Genomic DNA, 22,922 nt, shown 5'->3' on the forward strand with positions numbered 1-22,922 from the left:
TTCAAAATTTAGCTCAACTTTTATTCAATCTGTCTTAAAAGACCTAGAATACATTGATCCCTTAATCGAAACAAAGAAAGGAATACATTTTTGAGGTAAAAACTTGATTTATAATCTTAACCCCTCATTTACTCGATACCCTTTTGGGCGCTTGGAAGCGTTTAAGCTTAGAAAACGCCTAATCAGAAAAAGCTGCGCTCCAGCAAAAAAGACAAACACCACAGCGACGCTTGCGACGACGAACAGTTTTCTTTTTGTCGAAACATTGTTGCTTGAAATGAATCTCCAAGCCCACTTTGCATTGCTTCATTTTGGTCAGACCTTTGGCATCTATTTCTTTGTTGATCTTTTTCACCATTTCGTTATTGAATACACCTATAACAAAACAAGTGAGACAACAGTGAGCTTTTTTTCTTTAGTGTAATAATTTCAAGATTTCCTCACTTTGTGACTGGTTTACAGCTTGTATATGAACTGATCATTTCGAACTTTTTTTACCTCTGATTAATTTTTGCCGCGAATTAAGAAATTTCTTTTATAGTACACGTCTGAAAGGTCTTGTACATTCCCCACACTCAAATTCAAACGGTGACAAATAAAAACAGTAATGCTCGTTATTGAGGACAGCTTTTAAGAATTATACTCATTCACCTGGCAGTAAGTTTTTCAGCTCTTGATCAACCTCCCTCAACCGTGCGCGTGAACACTCAACAATCTTGTAAAACAAGAAAGACCTCTCTGTGCCTTTTTTGCCGCTACCAGGCTCGCTCACCATCTTGTCGACGACTTCTTTCTTGTAGCCATGACTCTCGAGGTTCGCTTCTCTTAAAAGTTTAAGTAACCTCTCTTCAGGTACTTGATACTTGGGATTGAAAACTTTCACATTCAGAGTCTCTTTAGTTGTGCATTCTGCTTGGAGATAAAACAAATAGGAAGTCAGTTAGATATCGCTCTTTACATGCGCAAAAGTCACGATGAACGGTAACTGCTTTCACGGGAAGTTTTTGACTCAGTTGAGATCCCTAATAAAGAATTTTTAAGGTAAGATAGAAATACTTACCAACAACGATGAACTGAAGGAAAAGTACGCCTGCGAGGATTGAGAGTAACTCGGTAAATATCTTCATCTCGAATTCGGCTCCTTTTCACTGATTTTAAACCTCTGGCTTTGCTGGCTTTGCTGCGAGACAAAATGGATACCAACGCAAGCTGTGCCTTTTTGTAGCCACGTCTACGAGAAATACAGAGCTACGATGAATATTGATCTCCGTAACATGAAAAGCTTCGAATTTGAAACAGCCTCGAGGTAAACTCTTCTTTGTTTGTGAGAAGGTCGAATTTTTAGCGCGCAGAATTTTTAAACGAAGATTGGTTGCTGAAATCAAAAATCGTTTCGTAAGAACGTAAGAAAAAAGGCGCCTGTAGTCTCAATAGGGGTGTGCAAAACTTGAAAACAAAAACGATCGCAAGAGTTACGGTTTTCAGCATGTCATCGAAAACCTTATTTTATTCTAAAATGATACTGAAAAACATGTTAACGCCACTTGTCAATGCTTATAGTCCCTAGCTCGCAATGAGCTCTGACGACTTATGACAAGTAAAAACATTGCATTTTAATCCTTATGACGAAATCACTTTGTCTAGAGAAGGAAAAAGCGATTAATGGAATAATAATTCTACGTTTGTGGATTAATCTCAGCTTTGTTCAGCTCGGTTGACATCACGGCCTTTATACTGACTTGATTTCAAAGAAAACTAATGAGTGTTATCTGTTTTAAATTTCATCGAAAGAACTTGAAACGTATACTCGCTGGGCTAATTTTATTGTTAGACGTCTCTAGTATTCTTGTCATTAACTAATTCGTTTGTTGATCATTTTAATGTGACGAACATGAAACTTCATTTGAAAATCGATTCTGACCGAGGAGAACATTATTGGCAACGATTTGCAATAAACCTCAGCGTGTAAACCAAAGCAATCAGTGTGTACTACTTAAACACGAAGAACCGACAAATGAGCTTTTCGTTCTCCCTACTAACGAGGCTGCAACGTTTATCGATTGTTATGCATCTATCCTGAACTGACAGATCGATCCTTCATCTCTCTTCCCACTAAACCGAAAAGCACTAAAGTTACATGAGCTTGGGAATCTTTTCACTGTTGGCTAGGTGTATTTGAGAAACAGATTAAGTTAGGTTATATTAAGGGTTAATCTAAGACGTGAATTTCCTTTACAAGTTTTGTCTGATATTTTTGTAAAATAAAGCACATGAAAATTCGAATCTTTAATTAGACACATTTTCAGTTGTGTCGAAGTAAGAAGAGGAAAAATATGTTTAATACAAATAAAAACGTCTCGAAAAATTTATGCGATGGCAGAAGTCCATCTAAGTCAGCGCCGCTACTCTGGAAATGACAAAAAAAACAACAACAACAAAAAAACACGTTTCAATTAATAAATCATGCGGCTTTTTGCAGAGCTGTACTAAATAAAGTTGTAGAAACATCGTAAGCCCCAAGGTTGTGTAAATTATATCTAAATTTATCTCAAAATGATGTCGTGTATTAAAAGAAATCACTGTTTTGGTCCAACTAAATTGGTCTCTCTAAGGCGTTTGTGAGTATGGGAAGAATTTTGACACATGTTTGCTGAATAGCCTCTATTACCAAGGTAATTTCCGATGAACTGCTTTCTTTATTTAGCCAAGTTTATCAAAAAACATTGAAAGTAAACAGAATGATATTTAATTACCTTTTCACGGATTTTCTGAAGTGCCGTCACTCGTTTATTTGAAGTGTACAACAAACATGGCTGTTTCATGGCTGATTCAGCTATCTGAAAATTCAAATGTGGAAAATTGTGCATTTGTTTAGCTAAGGTTTCCGAAATAACAGCTCAGTGGGATATAACCAACTAAATCGGACCAGCCAAGGCTTGCGTAAACATTTCTTTATTTTTGGAAGTCAAGCGAATACGCTTGATAATAACTAAGTTAGTATAATTTGCAAAAATGCAAATGTACCAAGTTAGATGGTGAAAAAGAAAACAATTCAAAAGCAATTATGCTAATTGTTCTTGATTTGAGTCAAAGTTTTATGACCGTCAGGCTGAAGAGTACGGCCATCCGTGAGTTTAGCTGTGTTACAAAAAAGAAAACAGATCTCGAATTCGCTTTAAACATATCCTAACGGTCGTGAACTAAGGTTTAACCCAAAGCAGATCGACGAAATGGCGATACGACAAATAATTGAGAAGGGCTTGCTAAAAATCGCATTCTAATGAATCATGTTTGAACGGCTAAAAAGTATTAAGTAAAACTTCTATGAAACGTTGCATAATGAGTTATGATTTTTCAATTCTCCTGAAACGAAGTTTCTATTTGAAGTATCTTCTGGTGACAAAACTGGCTACTCTTTCATCATTCTTTTAAGAGTAAAGATGTGTATATGCCTCTAAACTGGTCAATCAAAGCGCGTAACAAGATATTATTCGCGATAATTGCGCATATTGTAAGAGTACTACTTACAGTGTTCATTTAACGATGCAGTTAACCAAAGGAGAGAGTGTTGAGGACTGTATCCTATCCGAGCGACCGCATTCCTTTCATATGGCCTCCTAACAAAAGCCATGACAAATCTAAATGTTTTTCTTATAGACTGTTCAAAGATCAAATTTGAATTTGAATTTTCATTGTCTTTTTCTAACGTTTATCAGTAATTAATTTCCCATCTGTTACGTTTAAGTTAACCTCCGCTTGTAAATCTACTGAGCGTTCTGCAGATGAATGTTTATTGTTTATTAATGTAGTTTGTCAGAATCATACTTCATCAGCTTCATCACTGAAACAAGAAAAAAATTTAAAACATGGCTTCAGATGATCATTTAAAATCACTGCTCTGTTAAATTATCTGACGCCAGTGTTTTCGTAACTGTGTTCAATTGAACATAAATTTCAGTAATATGAATGTAGACAAATAAACGCTCCTACAGGGCGTACAGAATCTCCCTAAACCTGGTCCAAAGCGAATTTAGTTAATAAAACACGCAATATTCAACATGTCAGTCACGAGACATGATATAACTTATCAAATGTTATTGAAATATAATTAAAATTCCTATCGTTGTTCAACATTCTACCTGGGAAAAGGGCCGCAAGCAAATTAATTTTTTTCTATAAAATCGGACTTGCGAGTTTAGCTACTCAAATTAAGAAGTGTAATGGCAGTTTGGGTGACTAGTCAAGAACTTTTCCATTCACAACGCGTTGAATCACCCAAATCTCATAACGGAATCGCGCCCATTGAAAAACGTCGCACAGGAAAATTGCAAATAAGCTAGAAAAGAAAAAGAGAGCATGCGTAACTTCATGTAGGCCTGTCAATCTGACTGTCAATCATGTAATCCCCCGTGTACGCCGTGTTCGCAAGTATTGCTTCTTGCTCAGACAACCGAAACATAGCGCTATTCATCGAAGAAGAATACCCGTAATCTTGATTAGGCGATATTGTTTAGAAATCGATCACATGTAAAATTATTTATTCGAGCCGAGCGATTTTTTCATAATACTTTACCAAAATCTCGAAAATTTGAGCTAGAGAAGGGTTCTCTGCTAATAGCTGAGTGTTTTTCCATACATAAATTTTTTTCGAAACAGCAAATTGAAAAGAAACAGATATAATCGTCTATAAGCCGAGATATTGCATGCAGAAGTAAATAACAAAACAAGTTGAAGTTGGTGATTGACTTTATTTATGTGGTGGCTTCCAAAGGAGCGGTTTGTTGTTTTCGGTGCGTAGTAAATATGGCTTACTGTTCGTCCTTGGTGTCGGCGTCGAATTCGTCGTCCATTTCCTCCTCATCCCCTAGTTCTGCTGTTTCTTCCGAGTAAATTTCTTCATCTTTAGTGCCGCTAGAGTTTTAGAAATTCTGCAGGTATAGATCTCGCGAAAGTGTTTTAAGAATTTCGAAACTGACCAACCAGAATTGCACATTCCCACGATTGGTAAACAAACTCCTCACATATTGAGGTGTTGAAATCTGCGACAAGTAACAAGAAAACTTATCTTGGCTTCCCTGCCCTGTAAACTAGTCAAGTAATCTCTCATCCAGCCGCGGATATTTCAGAGTGTAACGGCCCATCGTTGTGCGTTTCGCTGACATCTTGAGCTCTTCATTAAAGAGGTTCTCTTGATCTTTCCTCCAGCGGCGGACCATAGACTTACTGATGACGCACTCTCTGGTTATCTCGGAATTGTTTTCGACGGCAATACTGCACTGAAACACTTTTCTGTTTCGAAACTTCTGCGTTCATTCAGTTTTTTCGAGAATGTAATTCTCTTAATATGGTCTCGGCTTAAAGCCGAGTATTTTCAATTCACATGTTTTAAAGACCCAATTAAAACAGACCGAAGTTTGGGGTCTGACTTTCGGCTCATAGCTGAGTTCGGCTCATAGACGGATAAATACGTTAAGACGGAAATGCGGCAGATTTACGAGGTTGGACCATCAATTTCGCTATGAAAGCAAAATAACATTACAGAAATATTCCTTTTTAGCCCCTTATTCCTGTTAGTTTCACTTGACACGTCGGGAAAGTCTATTTACCTTTCGAAAAGCTTAAAGTGCTACTGAAACGTAATTTTCATATCCGAGATTTTTGCAATATAATAGAGTTTGAACGTTATTTGCAAACGCTGTTTACTTTTTTTGGGCCAACGCATAGCGGAAAGTACATTTTTAACCATTCGAAGTTGACCGGCTGAGATCAAAATTGGCGGCCATCTTGGCGCGGCCAAAACAGCCCTGTGACGTCACTGGTTGTGTACTTCTGTGAAAGAAAGGTAAAAGCATGGAGTGTGGCTTGCATGTTGGGAGGCCGAAAAAGAGGATTTCGGGCAAAATGCCATCCTCGTCTTATTCATCGGCGGCCACATCGGCATCTTGACTATCTGAGAGAGGTTCGCCCGGATAGGGAGCAAAATTCCCGACTGATACCGAGAACGAATCTCTACCAGTCTACTTAGTTAATCGGAAACTGACGAGATCCACAAGATTAGGATCGAAACCTTGGTCTTGCTTGACCATCCACAGAAAATGTCGAAAGACATTATAACGGTGGATGGGCTACTAAACGCCCCGAGCCAAAGCAATGGCATTCAGAGAATGAAGAAAACATGGAAGCCTCATACGACACCGCCACTGAAGATGATCTACTCGGCAAGTCTGAGGATAACGCACAAATCCCGGTTCTGTCCTCGTGTACCGGTTCACAAGAGCCGATACAAAAGACCGAGCAATACACAACAGCTAACCAATGACTCCTAAACAAAGAAAGAACAATGGTAATTCCCTTGTGAACCGGTACACCAGGACAGAACCCAAATCCCTCTGTACCAAATGCCTTGCAGAACATGCCCAGAATCCCTACAATATAGGGCGAGGGCCAAAATAAGAGCAGACGAGGATTTCAAAAATGAGATAAAGCAAATCCTTAACAACGCGGAGCAAGAAACAGTAAAGGCGTTCATGTGCTTCTATGAACGTGAAATCGGTCGTTTTAATACCGAAATAAAGAAAAGAAAACGAACCAAAACGGCTGGAACACTGAACACTAAGAACTGTAGTACGATCGAATCAGCGCGCGTGACGCAAACTGAAAGCAATCAAGACAACTTAACGATTGAGACAGTCAAAAAAATAGCTGTACATCTACAAAGGCGAACGATTCGAAAAAGACGCAATCCCTGATGTGCGTACTCAGTGCCACACATAAAGCAAATTCTCATGAAAAACTGGCATTTAATAGAAACACAACCACTACTGAGCGGACTATACAAAAATCCGCCACTCGTATCTTACAAAAGAGGGCGCTCGCTCAAAGACATACTCGAGAGAGCTAAACTTTGAATAGGCTACTCTAAACACACGCTTGGGAGTCGTGTAGGCCTGTCAACCCCATTTTACGCCACCACCTTCCTCTTCGCTACTGGAGACAACTTCGGTTCGTTCGGAAGATTCACTTAACAAAACTTCAATATCTGCCATCTCCGTCGCCCACGTATACAAACAAACAGTGAGTAAAATAAACCACGCTATCGGAGTGAACGCAACCAGTGACGTCATCAATCCATTTCGCTCGGTACCAGGGCCCGGACATGGTTTTGTGTAAAATCTGTTATTTGAACGGTTAAAAAAGATATCTTCCACTTCTTTTTGTCCAAAGCAAATTATCTCATGATGATCAGCATATTCAAACTACAGGTTAGAGCAAATATTTCAGAAACGAAATTTTCGTTTCAGTAGTACTTTAAGTATACGTTGTAAATTCCTGCTCCACGTATGTACACGTTTAGTTCCAACTCAGCTTTACCATAACAACACTTCGTTTCATCACCTTCAAACAATACTGATTGCTTCAATTGTATCTCCATTGTCTCGGAACGGACGCAAAGCGAACTTTTACAACTCCCGTTTGGGAATTCGTCAATTCAGATCTTAAAGGCCCATCTTCATTCGAGATCCTTTGCAGTCGTTTGTTTTTGTTTTGGAATCGCGCTATTGTTAAATGGCGAACTCTGATAGTCATTCACAAGCACTATTAAAAAGAAAAACAAAGATTTGGTGTAGAACACAGTAAACAAATTTGCAGCTAAATATTTGAGACTGAAAAATCAGAAATCGAGTCTGTGTATAAAACTTGTACAAAGCTTACTTGATGTTGAAGGAAATTGTTCGGTTGCAACAATAAATAAAATATAAACAAATAACCAATATTGGCCAAAACTGATTTACTTTACACATTTCAATTATAGAATAATGACTTGTACAAATGAGATGGCTTACATACATATCTCAGGATCTCAAGTAAAAATCAGTCAAATAATTATTCTCACCTCGAAAAAATCTCCCCGGAGTCTCTAGTTCCATCGTAGGAACAATGCAATAACATTTCTGCAAAAGCACTGTCTGTAGTGTTACCGAAACCCATTGTTGTTTTCCTTTCCCTCCATAAATCATACAAAGACTCTCGAAGTCGAATAACCTTTGCCGAGCCGGGCAGACCCTGGCAGACCCGGCCTTCCTCTTCCTCTCTTCTTCGGCGGCATCAACTTTTCAAATGACGTTCTTCACCGTCATACATGTAAGAATTAAAAACTATTTACTGATATGGATGCTACGATAGTTTGTTGTTCGCACATGATTGAAGATTGAACTTTGAAAGCCCTAATTAGTAAGATGGAAGAAGATATCAAAGCGATGCCGCAACTTCGAGGAAAATAGCATATTTTCATGAAAAATGATCTGGGCGCGCAAGGCATCTCGGTTGAAAATGGGCCTTTAAGAGACCGAAGCTGGCGGTGAGCTTTTAGAACCTCATTCCGCCTACAAAGCATCATGGATACCCCACTTTTCCTGGGCGACGCTTTTCAATGGGCGCGATTCCGTAATGAAATTTTGGCTCAATTTTTTGATACCCCAGATGTTATTCTTTCTGATATGTTTGAGAGGTTTGAGGCATAATAATGCAAGAGTAAATCAACACTTTAGGAAATGCGCTCTAATTTTTGTACCCCTGTATAGTTGAGCTTTTAAAAATTCTAAAGTCCAAAAGATTTTTCAGAAAAAAAATTTAAAACTCATTACGTTTTTCTCCAACACAGTTGACCCTGTAGTCAATGACTGCTCCCTAATTGGCTGATTTTTTAGAGGCCTGAGCTAGTAAATTTTGACCTAAGGACCATAAGGAGGTTCTAAATGATAGGAGTCACAAGTTTTGCTTTCTATAACATGAACACTAGCTAATACCTTATATTTTTATGATAATAGGAACATACAGTATATAGATCTTAGAGGCTCATTTATTTCTATAATTTTCTACTTGTGGCTTGAATGTGTAAATTATGATACTATTGCAAAAACACAGGCAAAGTGGTTAGCCTTATATTGTAAGAAACCATTTAGCACGAACAGTTTTGAGTTCCAATGATATTTGTCAACCATTATATTTAGGATAACAAAAAATGTCATCAAAGCACATTCTCAAAAAATATGTCTGATTTACTGCCATTTTTATTCATTTCAAATTATACCAAAAGGCAGTCATGTGAAATTGTTTTAGGTTAAGAAAACAAACTGATTTTTTTATTCCTGAGACAAGCTGCCAGGTGAGGTCTCATGAATGGAACATCAAAACTTATATGACTTGGGTCAATTCCAAAGACTAGACAAGTAGCAAAGGCGATAGCAAGAATACCACAATCACTACCGTTACTTTGCTGCTGAACTGAAGTAGGGACTAGGGACAATAATCTACCTCCCTGTAAATCATTAGTTTGTTGCTCAATTTCCTGACTAATAGCATCACTGTGAAAGCTGTCATAAAGTTTCAAATGTCCCGGATGGCACCCGACAGAGCTCACACATACCCAGTGGCTATTACCATTGTGAAGAATTTGTACAAATTCCCCAGACACAATGTCAAAGTTACGGACAGGTCCAAGAGTTGGTCGCTGGAACCCTTCAATTTTCAGATTTTCATTATGCAACAGAATGTGAGTTTGTTGTATGATGTCGCAATCTAGCCATCCATGTGGGTTGCATATCAGATCAAAATGATCTTATGTTGGAGTTGCAAGAGCTCCTGTCTTGTTTTGATTTCCCTGACCAGTTGTAACAAAAGTAACATCATCATCATCAGAAGAAGAAGAACAAGTGGTAGGTGTTGAAGTGATAGGAGGGGCTATATTGGTCTTTATTGTTGTGCGGCATATGTAGCACCTCCAGGTTGTCTTGTGATTGGCCGGCATCCTCTTTAGCCCAAGGCATTGCAAGTGAAAGAACTTGCCATTAGTGCAGTTCAAGCCATGACATTCTGCAAGTCTGTCTGCAGTAGTGGCTTTCACTTTGCAGATACAAATAGTATCACACAAAGGAGCTTGAGAAGACACAGCTGAGATGGACACTTTGCCTTTCGCCTTGCCTGCAGTTTGCTTCCTTGAATATCTCTTGAATTACTGTAATCTTGAGCAATGAGGGCAGCACCACTTTTTAGGGATTGTCACATTGGTAAGAGACAGGCATGATGGGTGAGACTTTCCATATGGGCAATCCTCATTACTGCATGAAATTGTTTTCCCATCAGGCACTGTTCTACAAAAACAGATGCTACCATCATCAGGCCCCCTTACTTCTACCATGCACCATCTTGTGTACCAGCGACCTAAAACTTCAGGAAGTACACAAATTCTCCAGAAGGCCTTCAGTTTTGGAAGTACTCTATCCCAATGCTGGACATCAGGTAAAAATATTCCCATTACCAAGTGGGCATTGCCCTTGTTATCTATAGCATAAACAATAAAGTCATTATGCTTCCTTTCTTTTAGAGTGAATAGCTGCTGTTGAACTTGAAAATAATAATTATGTGACCTCTTAAGTTTGAAACCTCCACCATCTGTAGTAACTAGACAAGAGTTCCTTAGAGCAGCATAATCCTCAAAATTAGCATCTTGGATACAGAGAGGGCATTTCACTTCCCCACACCCTAATCCACAGCAATCACAACAAGTGAGGAAATCTGGAGGGGCATGTAGAAATGGGTATTCCTTTGCTTCAATCCATTTATAACTCTTCTGTTCTAATTCGTTACATGAACTACTTTTTAGTTACAATTTACATACTCGCGAAAAAAGTCATGAAACAAATGGACTAATCAGCATAATCACGTCACGCAATATGCCAGGCCGAACAAGACAATGGAGATTTGATGTACGTCACAAACAAAACAGTGGAGATTTGATGTATAATTAAACAATGCACCAAATAAATGTTGACTTTCTCTACTTCTGGGACAGCCGGGACAGCCAAGACACCCCAACACTATTCTTCGCAACAAAGATCGCCATTTCGTTTGTTTATCACTCGCCAAAAACTATCAAATGCATCCAAAAGCCTAAAATAGAAAAAAGTTTACAGGAATCGACCAACCAAGCGAGCGAGCGAGTGAGCGAGCGCCATTCATGACATCATACCTACAACTCGCTCTTGCGCATGCGCGTAACTCACGAGTTAAAAAGGAAAGCTATCAAATTTACCTGTGCAATTTCTTCCATTTCCAGTATATCCAGGGTTGCATTTACAAACATGTGATCCAAGGGTATTTCTGCAGGTAGCATTAAGGTGACAAGATTGTTTCCCTCTACATTCATCAATATCTAAGAAGTCACAAAAAGAAAAGTCATTTTATATTTATGCAAAATTTGCCGTGCTTAAGCCGTTACCCTGTTAAAAGCCGCAAGCCATGGCTGTCGTCAACCCTTTGTCGAATACAGGAGAGCGAAATGTCTTAAAGGAAGAAAACTACCTAAAAAGCTGAGAGATGATGTTATTCGCTAAATTTCACAGGTATACTCGGAGAAAAAGAACTCCACTGAAGTGCTCCCACTAGGTTCTCAATCTATGACCTTTCCGAATAGTACTTCGGATGTTCTTCCTCTAAACTATGGGAGACTCATTGCGGGCTAGGCCCTTCAAGTAGGTCCATGGTGCCAAACTTCCTGCATATATACTGCTAGAATAGGAATGTCGAATTTGATGCTTTTGCGCAGTGAAAGCTATCAATTAAAAACGGGTAACTGCGTAAACTACTAACATTAAATCGTGACTTTTCTCGATATCAAACAAATAAAAAAACAACCAGAATAAGCAAAAAAACAAACAAACAAAAACAGAAACTCCTCATAATAGTCAACGAGAAACTGAAGACTTCTAAAAATGTCGACTGTACCTGTACAATTCTGTCCATCTCCAGTATATCCGGGTTTGCACGTGCAGTGGTACGATCCGTGTGTGTTATTACACGTGGCGTTCGCGTGACATTTGCCAGGGGTTTTGCATTCATTAATATCTGTTTAATAATAATAAATAGAACAAAGGAATGGGGGAAAAAAGCGATATCAGCTAACGACAGGAAAATTTCGGTTTCTATTTAAGAGCCCTATAAACATCGCAATTTGCAAAAGCATCAATTTACTTGTAGTTTTCTGATTGTAAGTTGTTCTCTGGTGGAATCCTTCAGTACCATAAAGCTATCATCTCTGAACTTTCCCAGAGATTTAGGAGCTGCTCTTATTTTACCGTGGAAAGTAAGAGGTTCAAGTGAAGAAAAATACCATTAGACAAACAGAACAATCAAAACAAAAATAAACAAACGAGCGAGCGGACAAAAAACACACGCTGAACAAATTAAAATAACAATTTTTCTTTCCGATAAATTGATTCATTTAAAATGGGACAGCCTAACGCTACATTAACCAAATAAAGGACATTTGTCCTACCAGCATTGAAAATCAGAAAAAATTCACATATACATCATTCCAAATATTAACTGAGATTTGTACCCTCTCCACAATGTTCTCCCTTGAATCCAGGAGGACAAACGCATCGATATCCCTTGAGTGTAAATCCAGACTGACAAGATGCGTCATTTTGAGTTCTGAGAAAGGAAGAAAATTGTAAAAACGAAAGAAAGATCCACGAATTTATTGGAGGAAAGAATGAAATACCGAAGGATAGAATAAACGAAAATTTTGACAAACGCCAGTTATTCATAAATCATCCCAAGGCGACAAAGCTCGTTTAGTCGATTTGTAACTCACCTTCGAGCCACGATAGTAAAAGTTGGCATCAGTTGTCAAGTCACCGTCTTTTTTCAGATGAGTGGCGTTATTTATTTTACAGATGTGAACTGGTTCATTTTTCTTTGGATTAGTCTCTGAATCTTTTTTGTAGTTAAGACTAACACAGTTGTCGTTCTGGTAGCACAAAAGTTTACAATCATCCAAGTTCCTGACGTGTTTTTCTTCGATGGTACGGTTTACCAAACATCTTTCAACTAAGAAGTAATAGTCTCTGGAAACAGCATTACACGCTCTCGTTCTAAAATAAACAAGTTGAAATATGGTCATAAGGTAAAATTCCTTTACAAGAATCGTGAGATCCAAGCAAAGCACGGAGGCAAGTACATTGAGAACGCAATAAAACATAAATTTTAATGAGTAAAACGATGACAGGTTAAATGCATTCTAAACCTTTGTAATTTGCCTGTCCCTTTTCTGCAAAACAACACTATTATTTTTATGAATCTGCACGAAAATGAGGTCACTTTTTTGTGAAACAAAGTAAAACAAAAAGAGCTTGACTTCTGAGTATTTATTGGTGGAATACATGATTGTTATTATGATTATTTTTATTTAAATATGACATCAAAAGAGGAAATTCATGCTAGTTCCTTTCAAAACCGACCATTGTATGTCGTTGTCTGGTGTCACGAAACAGATCAATGTTCGCCTTGATATGTGTGCACATTCTCGAGTAACCGTAGGTTTTCAAAAATTGCCGTAGGTTTTAAAGAATCGCCAATTCATTCATTATATATTCAGTTTTTCATTTCAGTAAATTGCTTTCTTTACATTTCACTTTTCGTTAATTGCTTTTGTCACGATTGATGTGTCAATCTATAGTCCACTTGAATCATTTTTCTGCTGTTGAAAAATTTTGATCAGTATATGAGAGGTTTAAAAAAGGGATGAAAGAAAAACATGCAATTAAGTACGATAAATTTGGATAAATTGCAGTCTGAAATAACATAGTAGTAGTAGTAGCAGCAGCAGCAGCAGCAGCAGCAGCAGTAGTAGTAGTAGTAGTAGTAGTAGTAGTAGTAGTAGTAGTAGTTGTAGTGGGATAAATTTGGAAGGAAAATAAATGAGAAATTTGCATGAAACATATGCTGAACAGCTTATTTCAAATCTTGTGAGAGACAAGCTACCTTATTTTATTCCAAATGCATGCTCAACACGGAAAATGCAATATATTCCACATGTCGGCGTTGTTTTTCTATATGCTCAATAACTTATTTCAAATCTTGTGAAAGACAAGCTACCATAATTTTTTCCAAACGTATGCTCAACAAGGAAAATGCGATATATTCCATATGCCGGCGTTGTTCTTCTATATGCTCTATGGCTTATTTCAAATCTTGTGGAAGACAAGCTACCATATTTTTTTCCAAACGTATTTTCCACGCGGAAAATGAAATGTATATCATATGCCGGCATTGTTTTTCTATAAAAAGAACCTCTCTAAGCTGGCTGCTGGCTAAGAGCGGCTACGTGACATTTCTCTCCTTTAAGATGCAAATTATTGAATTTCCGTCCGTGAAAACGCAAAAAAAGATTTTGACGGTACTGTCACGGTTTCTCGGTCATGTTATTATGAGTTGAGCATTAGAACTGTAAACGTTTTGAATGAGGCGATACTTCACCATAAAAGTTCTTAACTTATTTTATAAATAAATGCTTTTGCAAATTTCCGGAGTGGTCCCTTTGTTAACTACTATTCTACGTCAGGAAAACATGTTTAAAAGTATTTCTTTCCTTAGTTAACCATTTTTGTTGAGTTAAGGACTTTGGTTAAGTCGTAACTCGTCTGTGTAAATTTATAAACTCTGCTCATGAACTGTCATAATTAATATCGACGGAGAACTGAAATCATAACAGTTATATGATTAAATTGCAGGAATGGAATACAAATGAAGGAAAGTAAAGGATTCGCAGTTTACAACTCACCTTTACCAAACGTGAAATGGTTCATCGATGCTGTGAAGAATACGAATATCAAAAACGCAGAAAATTGCATGCTTCTTAAAGACAACGAACCTCAATATTGATGCTATCGGTTTGTCACTGACTTTGTGTCGACCACCTGTGTTCAGTGGATCAACTAACAGAAACCGACCTGCTTGTATTGAAAATGGGATGTTGATAAAGTTAACAGCTGTCACTCCTGATCCAATGAAGTTATTGCAAATAATTTGCATTAAGATTTCCTTCAATTCCTTTCGAATAATAGTCAATGAAGTGCGTTTTGTCAATAAAATGGTAAATGGATTTTTAAGAACAGCAGGTGTGTATACCTCGGGAAAACAGTCATGCACTTAGTTATGTTGCGTTTCTAAAATAAAACGCCTCCAAATTTCCAAGATCGATCTATAGACTTTCAGTGAGTGAATAAGTGACGGATGGTTACAACGGATTAAGGATAATTATAGACTCTTATCATATGACCGGTTCCCGCTCACGCAATCCTATAGAAAATCATGAGTGTAGGTCCGGATGAGTTGGCGAAGGCCGATCGTTGATAAAAACCGATCGCCTTGCATTCAAACGGCTCTGTTTCCTTTTTTTAAAAAACCTGAATCCTAATTGTGGACTTAGAATAATCCTTAAATTATGAAACAAGATAACGTTCTTGACGAATTGTGGGTTTTGTTTTCTAAATCGAAGAAATAAAGGAAAATCTTTAAGGTAATTATTGTAGAATATTTTTTTTACCACCTCCCATCGCTTCTTGATATCAAGCCAAATATTTTCCCGTCAGGACCTCTAAAAAAGTCAATAAGTGTGAAATGATTAAAAAAGATATTCCTGTTTATATGGCTGTTTTATGCCATAATTAATCTCTTAAGTTACAAAACCTCACATAAAAATACTACTAACATTGATTTCGGAAGGTTATTCTTAGTATTATTTGAGTAGCCCGCTTCAAGTGACCGTTCGAAACAGGGTGAAGAGGTAAAAGCTGCAATAATTAGTGGTTTAAAGTTTGACACTTTGAAAACCGACCGCTTAATACAGGGTGATCACTTAATATGGCTCTGCTTGATGCAGGTTCCACTGTATATGTATATCTTGAATGTTACCACGGTCACACAAACTGGTATAAAGTGTCAGAGCTATTTATACTTTTCCCACTCTATATTTAAAACCTCTTTTCATCAATTTGTTTTCCTTTATACTATAGTTCATTAACATAAGAACTAAATAAGTTAAGCAATTCCCTGTCGTTCGCAGGTTTATAACTTGTCACGAGATTTGAAGAGATCTTGCCAGTTTGCTCGATTCGCGGCCATGAGGGAGGTACAAATGATAAACATGTAAAAAGAAATCATCGAGCAAAGTTTCAAGAAGTGAACCCATGGAAGAAATGTAAAATTAAGAATAATGATCTTTCTTAATTCAAATTAGCTTTTAGCTGCTTTTCCGCCAAAAAATTTGTAATAACTGAATTTGCAAGGAAAACCTTAATTTTGCTCTTTTTGAAGTACACAGAAACAAAATTTAAGGTGGATAACAAGTCTTAAAAAAAATAAAAGTCTGTTTCTTTGGGTATGTATTATGACCATGTCTTATTGTCCAAGATCCAATCGTTATTGAGCCAAACCTGTTGGTTTCACGCCGAGACGATCATTAATATTAGAAAAGACCTTTCCTCTTCCTGTTTGTGTTCGTTGACCATGAAGCTAAATTTGGAATATCATTCCAGGTGAAGAATTCATAACATAATTGAAAGTGCCGCAAAACAATGTTTCATGAAATTCAATGAAGGGAATGAATGGATTAAATTCTTGTTCTAAAAAAAGTTTTTATCTGTTATCACGATCCAACAGCCGCAACCAGTGTAAAATATCGTTCACTTGTAGAAGCCGATGGGGGATCAGTATTTTGCACCATAACTCGGTCTCGACTGGCTGGTTCTAGAATAATCATGCAGAAAACAAAAGAAATAAACTTTGGCTGCACCCTGTCGCTTTAACTAAAAGTCTCTTTTATGCAACTTCCTGCAGAGAACTTGGTGCTCCGTTAACTTTGTGCATGATAGGTTAATGAATGTGCCTCTACGATTAAAGATAACAACCTCATTTTTATCATCATTGTTACTATTTTCATCAGGAGGGGGGTGAATAGGCTAACGGAACGGCGGATTCTGAGAATTATTTTGCCCGGATTTTCGGTCAGAATGTCTTTCAAAGTTACTACATTGCAATCTGAGGATTACAGAAGTTTTGAAATTGTACAAGTCCTTTTAAAATCGACTGGTAATTACAATTTTAGACTTGTTATTATTTATCGTTCTCCTCAATCTTCTACTAATGTTCTTAGTGTGGCTTTGTTTCTTGATGAATTAGCACTCTTCTCGAGTACCTGATTCTGACACCTGAACCTCTGTTACTTGTTGGAGGTTTTAATTTTCGTGTAGACCAAGCAAATGACTATGATGCAAGGCGTTTTTTAAGTGTTCTCGATTCCTTCGATCTTATACAACATGTTGCTGGGCCAACTGATCATGTTGGCCACACACTCGATTTGGTTATCACAAGAGCTAGCGAACATGGAATTATTACCAATTGCTGTGTACGAAATCGGATTTCTGACCACTTCGCTGTCCATTGTAACTTAGCTTTAGCTAAGCCTCCTCTGGAAAGGAAAACTATCTCCTTCCGCAAGACTCGGTCAATTGACTTTGATAAACTTCGCAATGAACTTTGTAATTCTAGCTTAATACTGGATCGTTCTCCTGACCTCGATGCACTCGTTGAACAATTCAACACTACGTTATCGAAACTTGTGGATGTTTATGCTCCTGTTAAGACCAAAACCGTCACTGTTCGCCCACGCTCTCCATGGTATACTGGCGAGATCGCTTCACAAAAACGTAAGAGAAGATCACTTAAGCGTCGCTGGCGGTCAACACGTCTACCTGGAGATTACGAGAACTATGTGAAACAGTGCGATGCTGTCAATAGCCTGCTTAAATCGGCAAAAGTTTCTTTCTATGGCAACATCATCAAGAATTCCAAGCATGATCAGAGGGTTCTGTTCCAGACAGTTGATAGTTAAATCTGATTCTCTCTATCTCACATCGAGTTCTGACAATGACCTGGCTGATAAATTTGCTGAATTTTTTATTGAGAAGATTACCAGCTTGCGAAATTCACTAGACAGTTCTTCAAGTACTCTGGTACATCCTGATGATTCCTCTCATGCAAGCTGGGTGCTCTCGCATTTCAAGAATGTTACTGAAGCTCAAGTGTCTAGTCTGATTACTGGTTCTGCTGTAAAGTCTTGTCCTCTCGATCCTGATCCTGCTAATTTTAGACCACTCTCTAATTTAATGTTTACGTCAAAGCTTACTGAGAGAGCTATCGCTCTGCAGCTGATTTATTATATCACGATAAATAACCTTGATGAAGTTTTCCAATCTGCTTACAAACAACTGCATAGTGCTGAGACGGCTCTTCTCAGAGTCAAAATGATATTTTGAAAGCTTTAGATAATCATCAGTCAGTCATTTTACTACTTTTAGATTTGTCCGCTGCGTTCGACACGGTAGACCACACTATTTTACTTAATAGGCTTGCTATTCGTTTCGGTATCACTGGCTCCGCGCTCTCTTGGTTTACCTGCTATCATTGCAATTGTTACCAGTTTGTTGGTATCAGGGGGGAGTGGTATACACATCGCTCATTGGTATGTGGGGTTCCTCAGTGGTCTGTTTTAGGTCCCATACTCTACTCACTGTACACTTCACCACTCGGGGATATTGTTGGAAGGTATAACATGGATTATTACTTTTATGCCGATGATACCCAGTTGTACTTGTCCTTCGATTCCCGGGGTCGTGATGCGGAGACTTTGGCAGTTTCTCAGACTGAAGCCTGTGCTCGTGAGATAGTCAACTGGATGTGCTGTAACAAGCTTAAGCTGAACGGCGACAAATCGGAGCTACTTGTTATTAGTTCTCAGCATCGGCCTCGTCCCGTGTTATCTTCTCTTAAAATTGGTTGTTCCGTGGTACATTCAGCAACATCAGCTCGTAATTTGGGTGTAGTTTTCGGCAATGGTCTAACGTTTGAGAAGCATATTGGTACTATATGAAAATCGGCTTTTTATCATCTAAGGAGGATAGCCAAAATTAGGAGCTATCTGTCAGAGGAGTCTAAAATAGCGTTTATACATGCTTTTATAACTTGCAGGTTAGACAATGGGGATTCCCTTTTATACGGGCTACCAAAATACCAGACTCAGAGGCTACAGTCTGTACAGAACTGTGCCGCTCGTCTTGTTAAGCGTTTCCTAAATTTGGTCATACTTCACCATTACTTTCGGAGCTCCATTGGTTACCAGTAGAGCATCGCATTGTTTTTCAAGATCTTGTTGTTGGTTTGTAAATCTCTGAATAATTTAGCCCCTTCTTATCTTAGTGATTTGCTAACACCGTATATCCCCAGTCGTAGTCTCAGGTCATCCAAACAGTCTCTCCTGGTTGTCCCAAGGTCTATTCAAAAGTCGTATGGTGACAGAGCTTTCGGGATGGCCGCCCCACGGTTGTGGAATGCCCTGCCCATTCATATGAGAGCCTGGTTTTTCTTTGGCTGCTTTTAAGAAATGTCTGAAGACTTACCTTTTTAAAAAAGCTTTCTTTTCAAATATTTCATGATTTTATGCGATTGTTTGTCTTAATTATTTTGTCTTTAATCAATTGCAGTCATTAACTTTTTAACTCAGTATTGTAAAGCGCCATAGAGCAGTCAGATATGGCGCTATATAAGTCCATTATTTATTTATTTTATCATTTATTAAACACGTCAAAGAAATTTTGCAAATATGATACTGCAAATACGGGCATTGTTTTTGTCATTTACGATTTCCTAAGAACAGTTTTTAGTTTCTTTTTCGATCCTTTGTCATATTTTCTACCCTCAGGTTATACAATGCTACAAAATGAAACACTTGAAAGGCTGTCCGCACACTACACGTGTTTATCAACATTACTTACGAGTTTTAAGTCTCGAGCTTAATAGTGTCGAAGGTCTTCTTAAGCAGGTGCTTTTAAAAAACTTTACGTGATGTGCTTGCATAATCACACTTCGAGTCGAAGCTTTAGAGTACGTCAGACCCAAATAGGTCAAAACTTTATGTTGACACCTACCTAATTAGAAAAATAAAATTAAAAAGGACATCGTTTCGCCGTGAAACGTGATAAAATATTACTCTCTTATAGTTTAGAATAGAGGACATTCCATTTTTACCATGTTGGAAGAGGCAATTACTCTGACTAATCAAAAAGTTGATTTGGCTTTATCAACGGAGTTGATGACATTAATATTATTTTACTTCCATAAAAAATATATGAATCGTGGGTTGTGTGTAGCTCCATCTTACTGTATATTAAAAAAAATACGCAATCCTATAATGCCTCTATTCGCTTTGAGGAATGAATGAATTAAGAAGGACATTTGCAGCAAAACGCTGTTTTTCTGAATGTAGAATTGTTTTTAGTCGAAAGCAATCAAGTTACATCTGGTTAAGAGTTCACAATTTAAGGGTTTTGTGATTCCTCTTCAAATCACCCATTTTACGTTGTATCAATGCCATACAACTTAAACGGAGACTGCTGAGGACTTTTGAAACAAGTATTGAAATCATGGTTCTACCTAATATTGATATGTCAGACATCTGTTTACTTTTCGCCATAAACAATGACTGATGTATTTAAAGTTGCGTTGATCGAGTTGCTTGTGCATACAGCTGTTGCTTTTGTTTTAATTGCGGCTAGAAGCATTGCCGTAACTTATAGATTTGGTCTTTTCTTGATTGAACTAGATATTTTTTTGTGTTAAGTAGAATCCTGATTAGAATCTTGTCCTTTGGCTTTTCATAATAGTCCTTTTCATGAATCCTCCTTTAACAAATGATGGGGCCGCCAAAGACAGAGGCGAAGAGTAGCCAATTTACGAATTACCTTTCGCCTCTTTTTTAAAGCGAGTCCTTGTGCTCACCCTTTCATACACGTATAATACTACGTTTTGATTCAAAAGCAAGTTAAACTCAATTTCATAAGTATGATTGAGGAGCAGGCCTCGCCTTGAAAAAGAGGCTAAAGGTAACTCAGAAATCGCCTTTTGGATGATTCTTTTCTCAAAAATACATTGCGTTTCAGTAGAAAGCTTTTTTCTACACCGAATGGAAGGTAAATATCTCTCACGCCAATTTACTATGATATGTGAAAGATAGCTTGAGTAGTTGATGAACCATTGAGTTAAGAAACTACTTTATTCTGGTATTATGAGGACATATGGTGAAAGTTTAAACTGATGCAAATCTCTTGCTTACTCTCGACAGGTGATTTCTTATCATGAAGTTCCAATCAAGTGTTGCAACACTCTATTTTTTTTTAATACTTTCTTAGAGTTCATAATTTTTTTGTTTTTGGTTTTTAGTTTTTGGTTTCAAAACTTCACTGACGATTTCTTTTTGATATTAGTATTTTTTATTTATAGTATTATTCTATTTACTCACGAGCTTCCCTTGTATACATCATTTCATCTTTCATAGGAGGTACCATGCTGGACGCCGAATCGATTCTGATCCAATCCAATCAGCGCTCTCGAAGGGAAAAAGTCAAATATATCTCATAATTAGTTATGGAAATGTTGTTTTGTTTTGTTCTGTTTTTGTTTGCTCGTTTGTTTGTTTTTATCTCTATTTTCCCCTTTTTCTTAGACTTATACTCGTACCATAATAATAGCCAGTTAGATAAAGTTCAGTAAATAACAATTCAAACAAGTAACTTATTTCTCAGGAGGCTGAGTTTCATCAAAGAATATTGATGGTTTCCCCAGTTACACCATTTTCAAAACTCCAAGAGTTTGTAAGGGTTTCTTAAAACTTTTGACAATACAAATCAACGGTAAAATACGACGTTTCGACCATACTGCGGTCCTTTTCAAGGAAATGGCAAAAATGACGTAACGAATCTATATGTATATATGCGTGTTAGAAGTGTAAAACATTTTTTAGGTGTAAACAAACATTATGAACTACAAAGAGAAAAAATAATTAGAAGCTCATAGAAACCTTTACACAAATTGAGTCCGATTTTACATTGAGAGCAGGTCTCAGTTCTTAAATAAAAAAAAATAACTCATAGAGTAGGAAGTCGATCAGAAGTGTACGAACAAGTTGAACTGCCTCCTCTATGGAGGATCCTTTATTTAAGAACAGAGACCTACTCTCAAAAAACATCCGGACTTAATTCGTGCAAAGATTTTAAATTACCTTCCAATTACTTTGACCGAAGTATAGTCGAAACATCGTATTTTACCGTTGTTTTTTATTGTCCAAATATTTGAATGCCTTATACCAAACATTGGAGAGGTTGTGCAAAATATTGATGTGAAAAGAACCTGCCAATCTGACAGTTAAGCGATTTTTTCTTAGTTGTTATGTTCCGGATTATAATCATTCTGGCAGTTTCCCAAAAAGGGAAACGAGGTGGATAGAGATATCACGAATGATGTTCATAAGTAATCGATAAAACAGATCTTGATGTTCGCGTTATAGATTACTAAACTCAAGAGGATGTGAAAGAGTTCTCAGCTCAGCAAGGAAGCAAAAGAAGCGTTGGAAAGTTCCCAGAAATCATTTTGTTCTACGCTCTGTTGGTCGAACATCTGGAATAGCTGCATCTCAGGGAATATTGCAAGATTATACTTTTATCTTGAATCTGCGCGGACAAGTTGCAGGATGTACTGACGACTGATCACATAGAGAATTTCGTTGTTCTTCAGCAAAAAAAAAAAAAGCTGAAAATTATGCTTCTAAAGAGTCTTACCTCTCTTGAGCCAACCGAACCGAATGCTTTTAAACAGAAACGTTATTTGGCTTGGCCAAGTGGAATAGTGATCTACATATATTACTTCGATTCATGTTAGGAATATTCTTCAATGTTTTTCCGTTTTAGATGAAATTTATAGCTGGGGCGTGGGTGTCAATTGGTCCTTATTTTGTTTTAACTGTTTTTCTTTCTATTGTTATATTTGTGCCTATCAACAATAGCTCAGTGACAGGAAGTTCTACCACCCCTGATCTGCGTATCAGATATGATGAATTGCTGTCAGTAAGTTATTAACATTTTAAAAGGTTGAGACCTGCGTTTTCTTTGCTTCTTAAATATATGAGTTTCTCGCAACTCTTGCTTCGAAATGGACGAAAATACCTTTAGTGTAACACACTTGGTGTCACA

General features: G+C 37.5%; 2 protein-coding genes across 6 annotated transcripts; both read right to left on the bottom strand.

The window, feature by feature from the left end:
* On the bottom strand, positions 1–3,605 carry LOC111343362 (uncharacterized). 2 transcript variants are annotated; one of them, XM_088751245.1, is made up of 5 exons: positions 3,529–3,605; positions 2,754–2,837; positions 1,061–1,231; positions 652–912; positions 1–375 (listed from the first exon to the last, which is right to left on the bottom strand). In XM_088751245.1, the coding sequence occupies exons 3-5, from the start codon at positions 1,125–1,127 to the stop codon at positions 179–181; spliced, it is 525 nt and encodes a 174-aa protein (XP_088607371.1). In that variant the 5' UTR covers positions 1,128–1,231; positions 2,754–2,837; positions 3,529–3,605; the 3' UTR covers positions 1–178. The 2 variants fall into 2 exon arrangements, with proteins under 2 accessions (XP_088607371.1, XP_088607372.1); XM_088751246.1 differs by having other exon boundaries at positions 652–909; positions 3,529–3,592.
* On the bottom strand, positions 3,573–22,658 carry LOC148739442 (uncharacterized). Of its 4 annotated transcripts, XR_015997366.1 has the most exons (8): positions 22,512–22,653; positions 21,197–21,283; positions 12,656–12,935; positions 12,398–12,492; positions 11,785–11,904; positions 11,093–11,212; positions 9,428–10,341; positions 3,573–3,617 (listed from the first exon to the last, which is right to left on the bottom strand). XR_015997366.1 is itself a non-coding variant. In XM_088751236.1 (7 exons), the coding sequence occupies exons 3-7, from the start codon at positions 12,682–12,684 to the stop codon at positions 10,013–10,015; spliced, it is 693 nt and encodes a 230-aa protein (XP_088607362.1). In that variant the 5' UTR covers positions 12,685–12,935; positions 21,197–21,283; positions 22,512–22,653; the 3' UTR covers positions 6,781–10,012. The 4 variants fall into 4 exon arrangements, 3 of the variants coding, with proteins under 3 accessions (XP_088607362.1, XP_088607363.1, XP_088607364.1); XM_088751236.1 differs by lacking the exon at positions 3,573–3,617 and having other exon boundaries at positions 6,781–10,341; XM_088751238.1 differs by lacking the exon at positions 3,573–3,617 and having other exon boundaries at positions 10,200–10,950; positions 22,512–22,658.
* Between the last annotated feature and the right edge of the window lie 264 nt (positions 22,659–22,922).

This window comes from Stylophora pistillata, chromosome 2 (assembly GCF_964205215.1).
Source record: "Stylophora pistillata chromosome 2, jaStyPist1.2, whole genome shotgun sequence".
NCBI classification, from domain to species: Eukaryota; Metazoa; Cnidaria; class Anthozoa; order Scleractinia; family Pocilloporidae; genus Stylophora; species Stylophora pistillata.

Bases quoted from the DNA above. Each gene is read 5' to 3' on its own strand.
- LOC148739442 (XM_088751236.1), bottom strand. From the start codon at position 12,684: ATGCCAACTTTTACTATCGTGGCTCGAAG. The intron at 11,905-12,397 runs GTACAAATCTCA...ATTATTAAACAG, and splicing joins GGGAGAACATTGTGGAGAGG to ATATTAATGAATGCAAAACC. The intron at 11,213-11,784 runs GTACAGTCGACA...GTGACTTCTTAG, and splicing joins AGATGGACAGAATTGTACAG to ATATTGATGAATGTAGAGGG.
- LOC111343362 (XM_088751245.1), bottom strand. From the start codon at position 1,127: ATGAAGATATTTACCGAGTTACTCTCAATCCTCGCAGGCGTACTTTTC. The intron at 913-1,060 runs GTAAGTATTTCT...TTTATCTCCAAG, and splicing joins CCTTCAGTTCATCGTTGTTG to CAGAATGCACAACTAAAGAG. The intron at 376-651 runs GTGAATGAGTAT...GTTTTGTTATAG, and splicing joins GCTGAAAAACTTACTGCCAG to GTGTATTCAATAACGAAATG.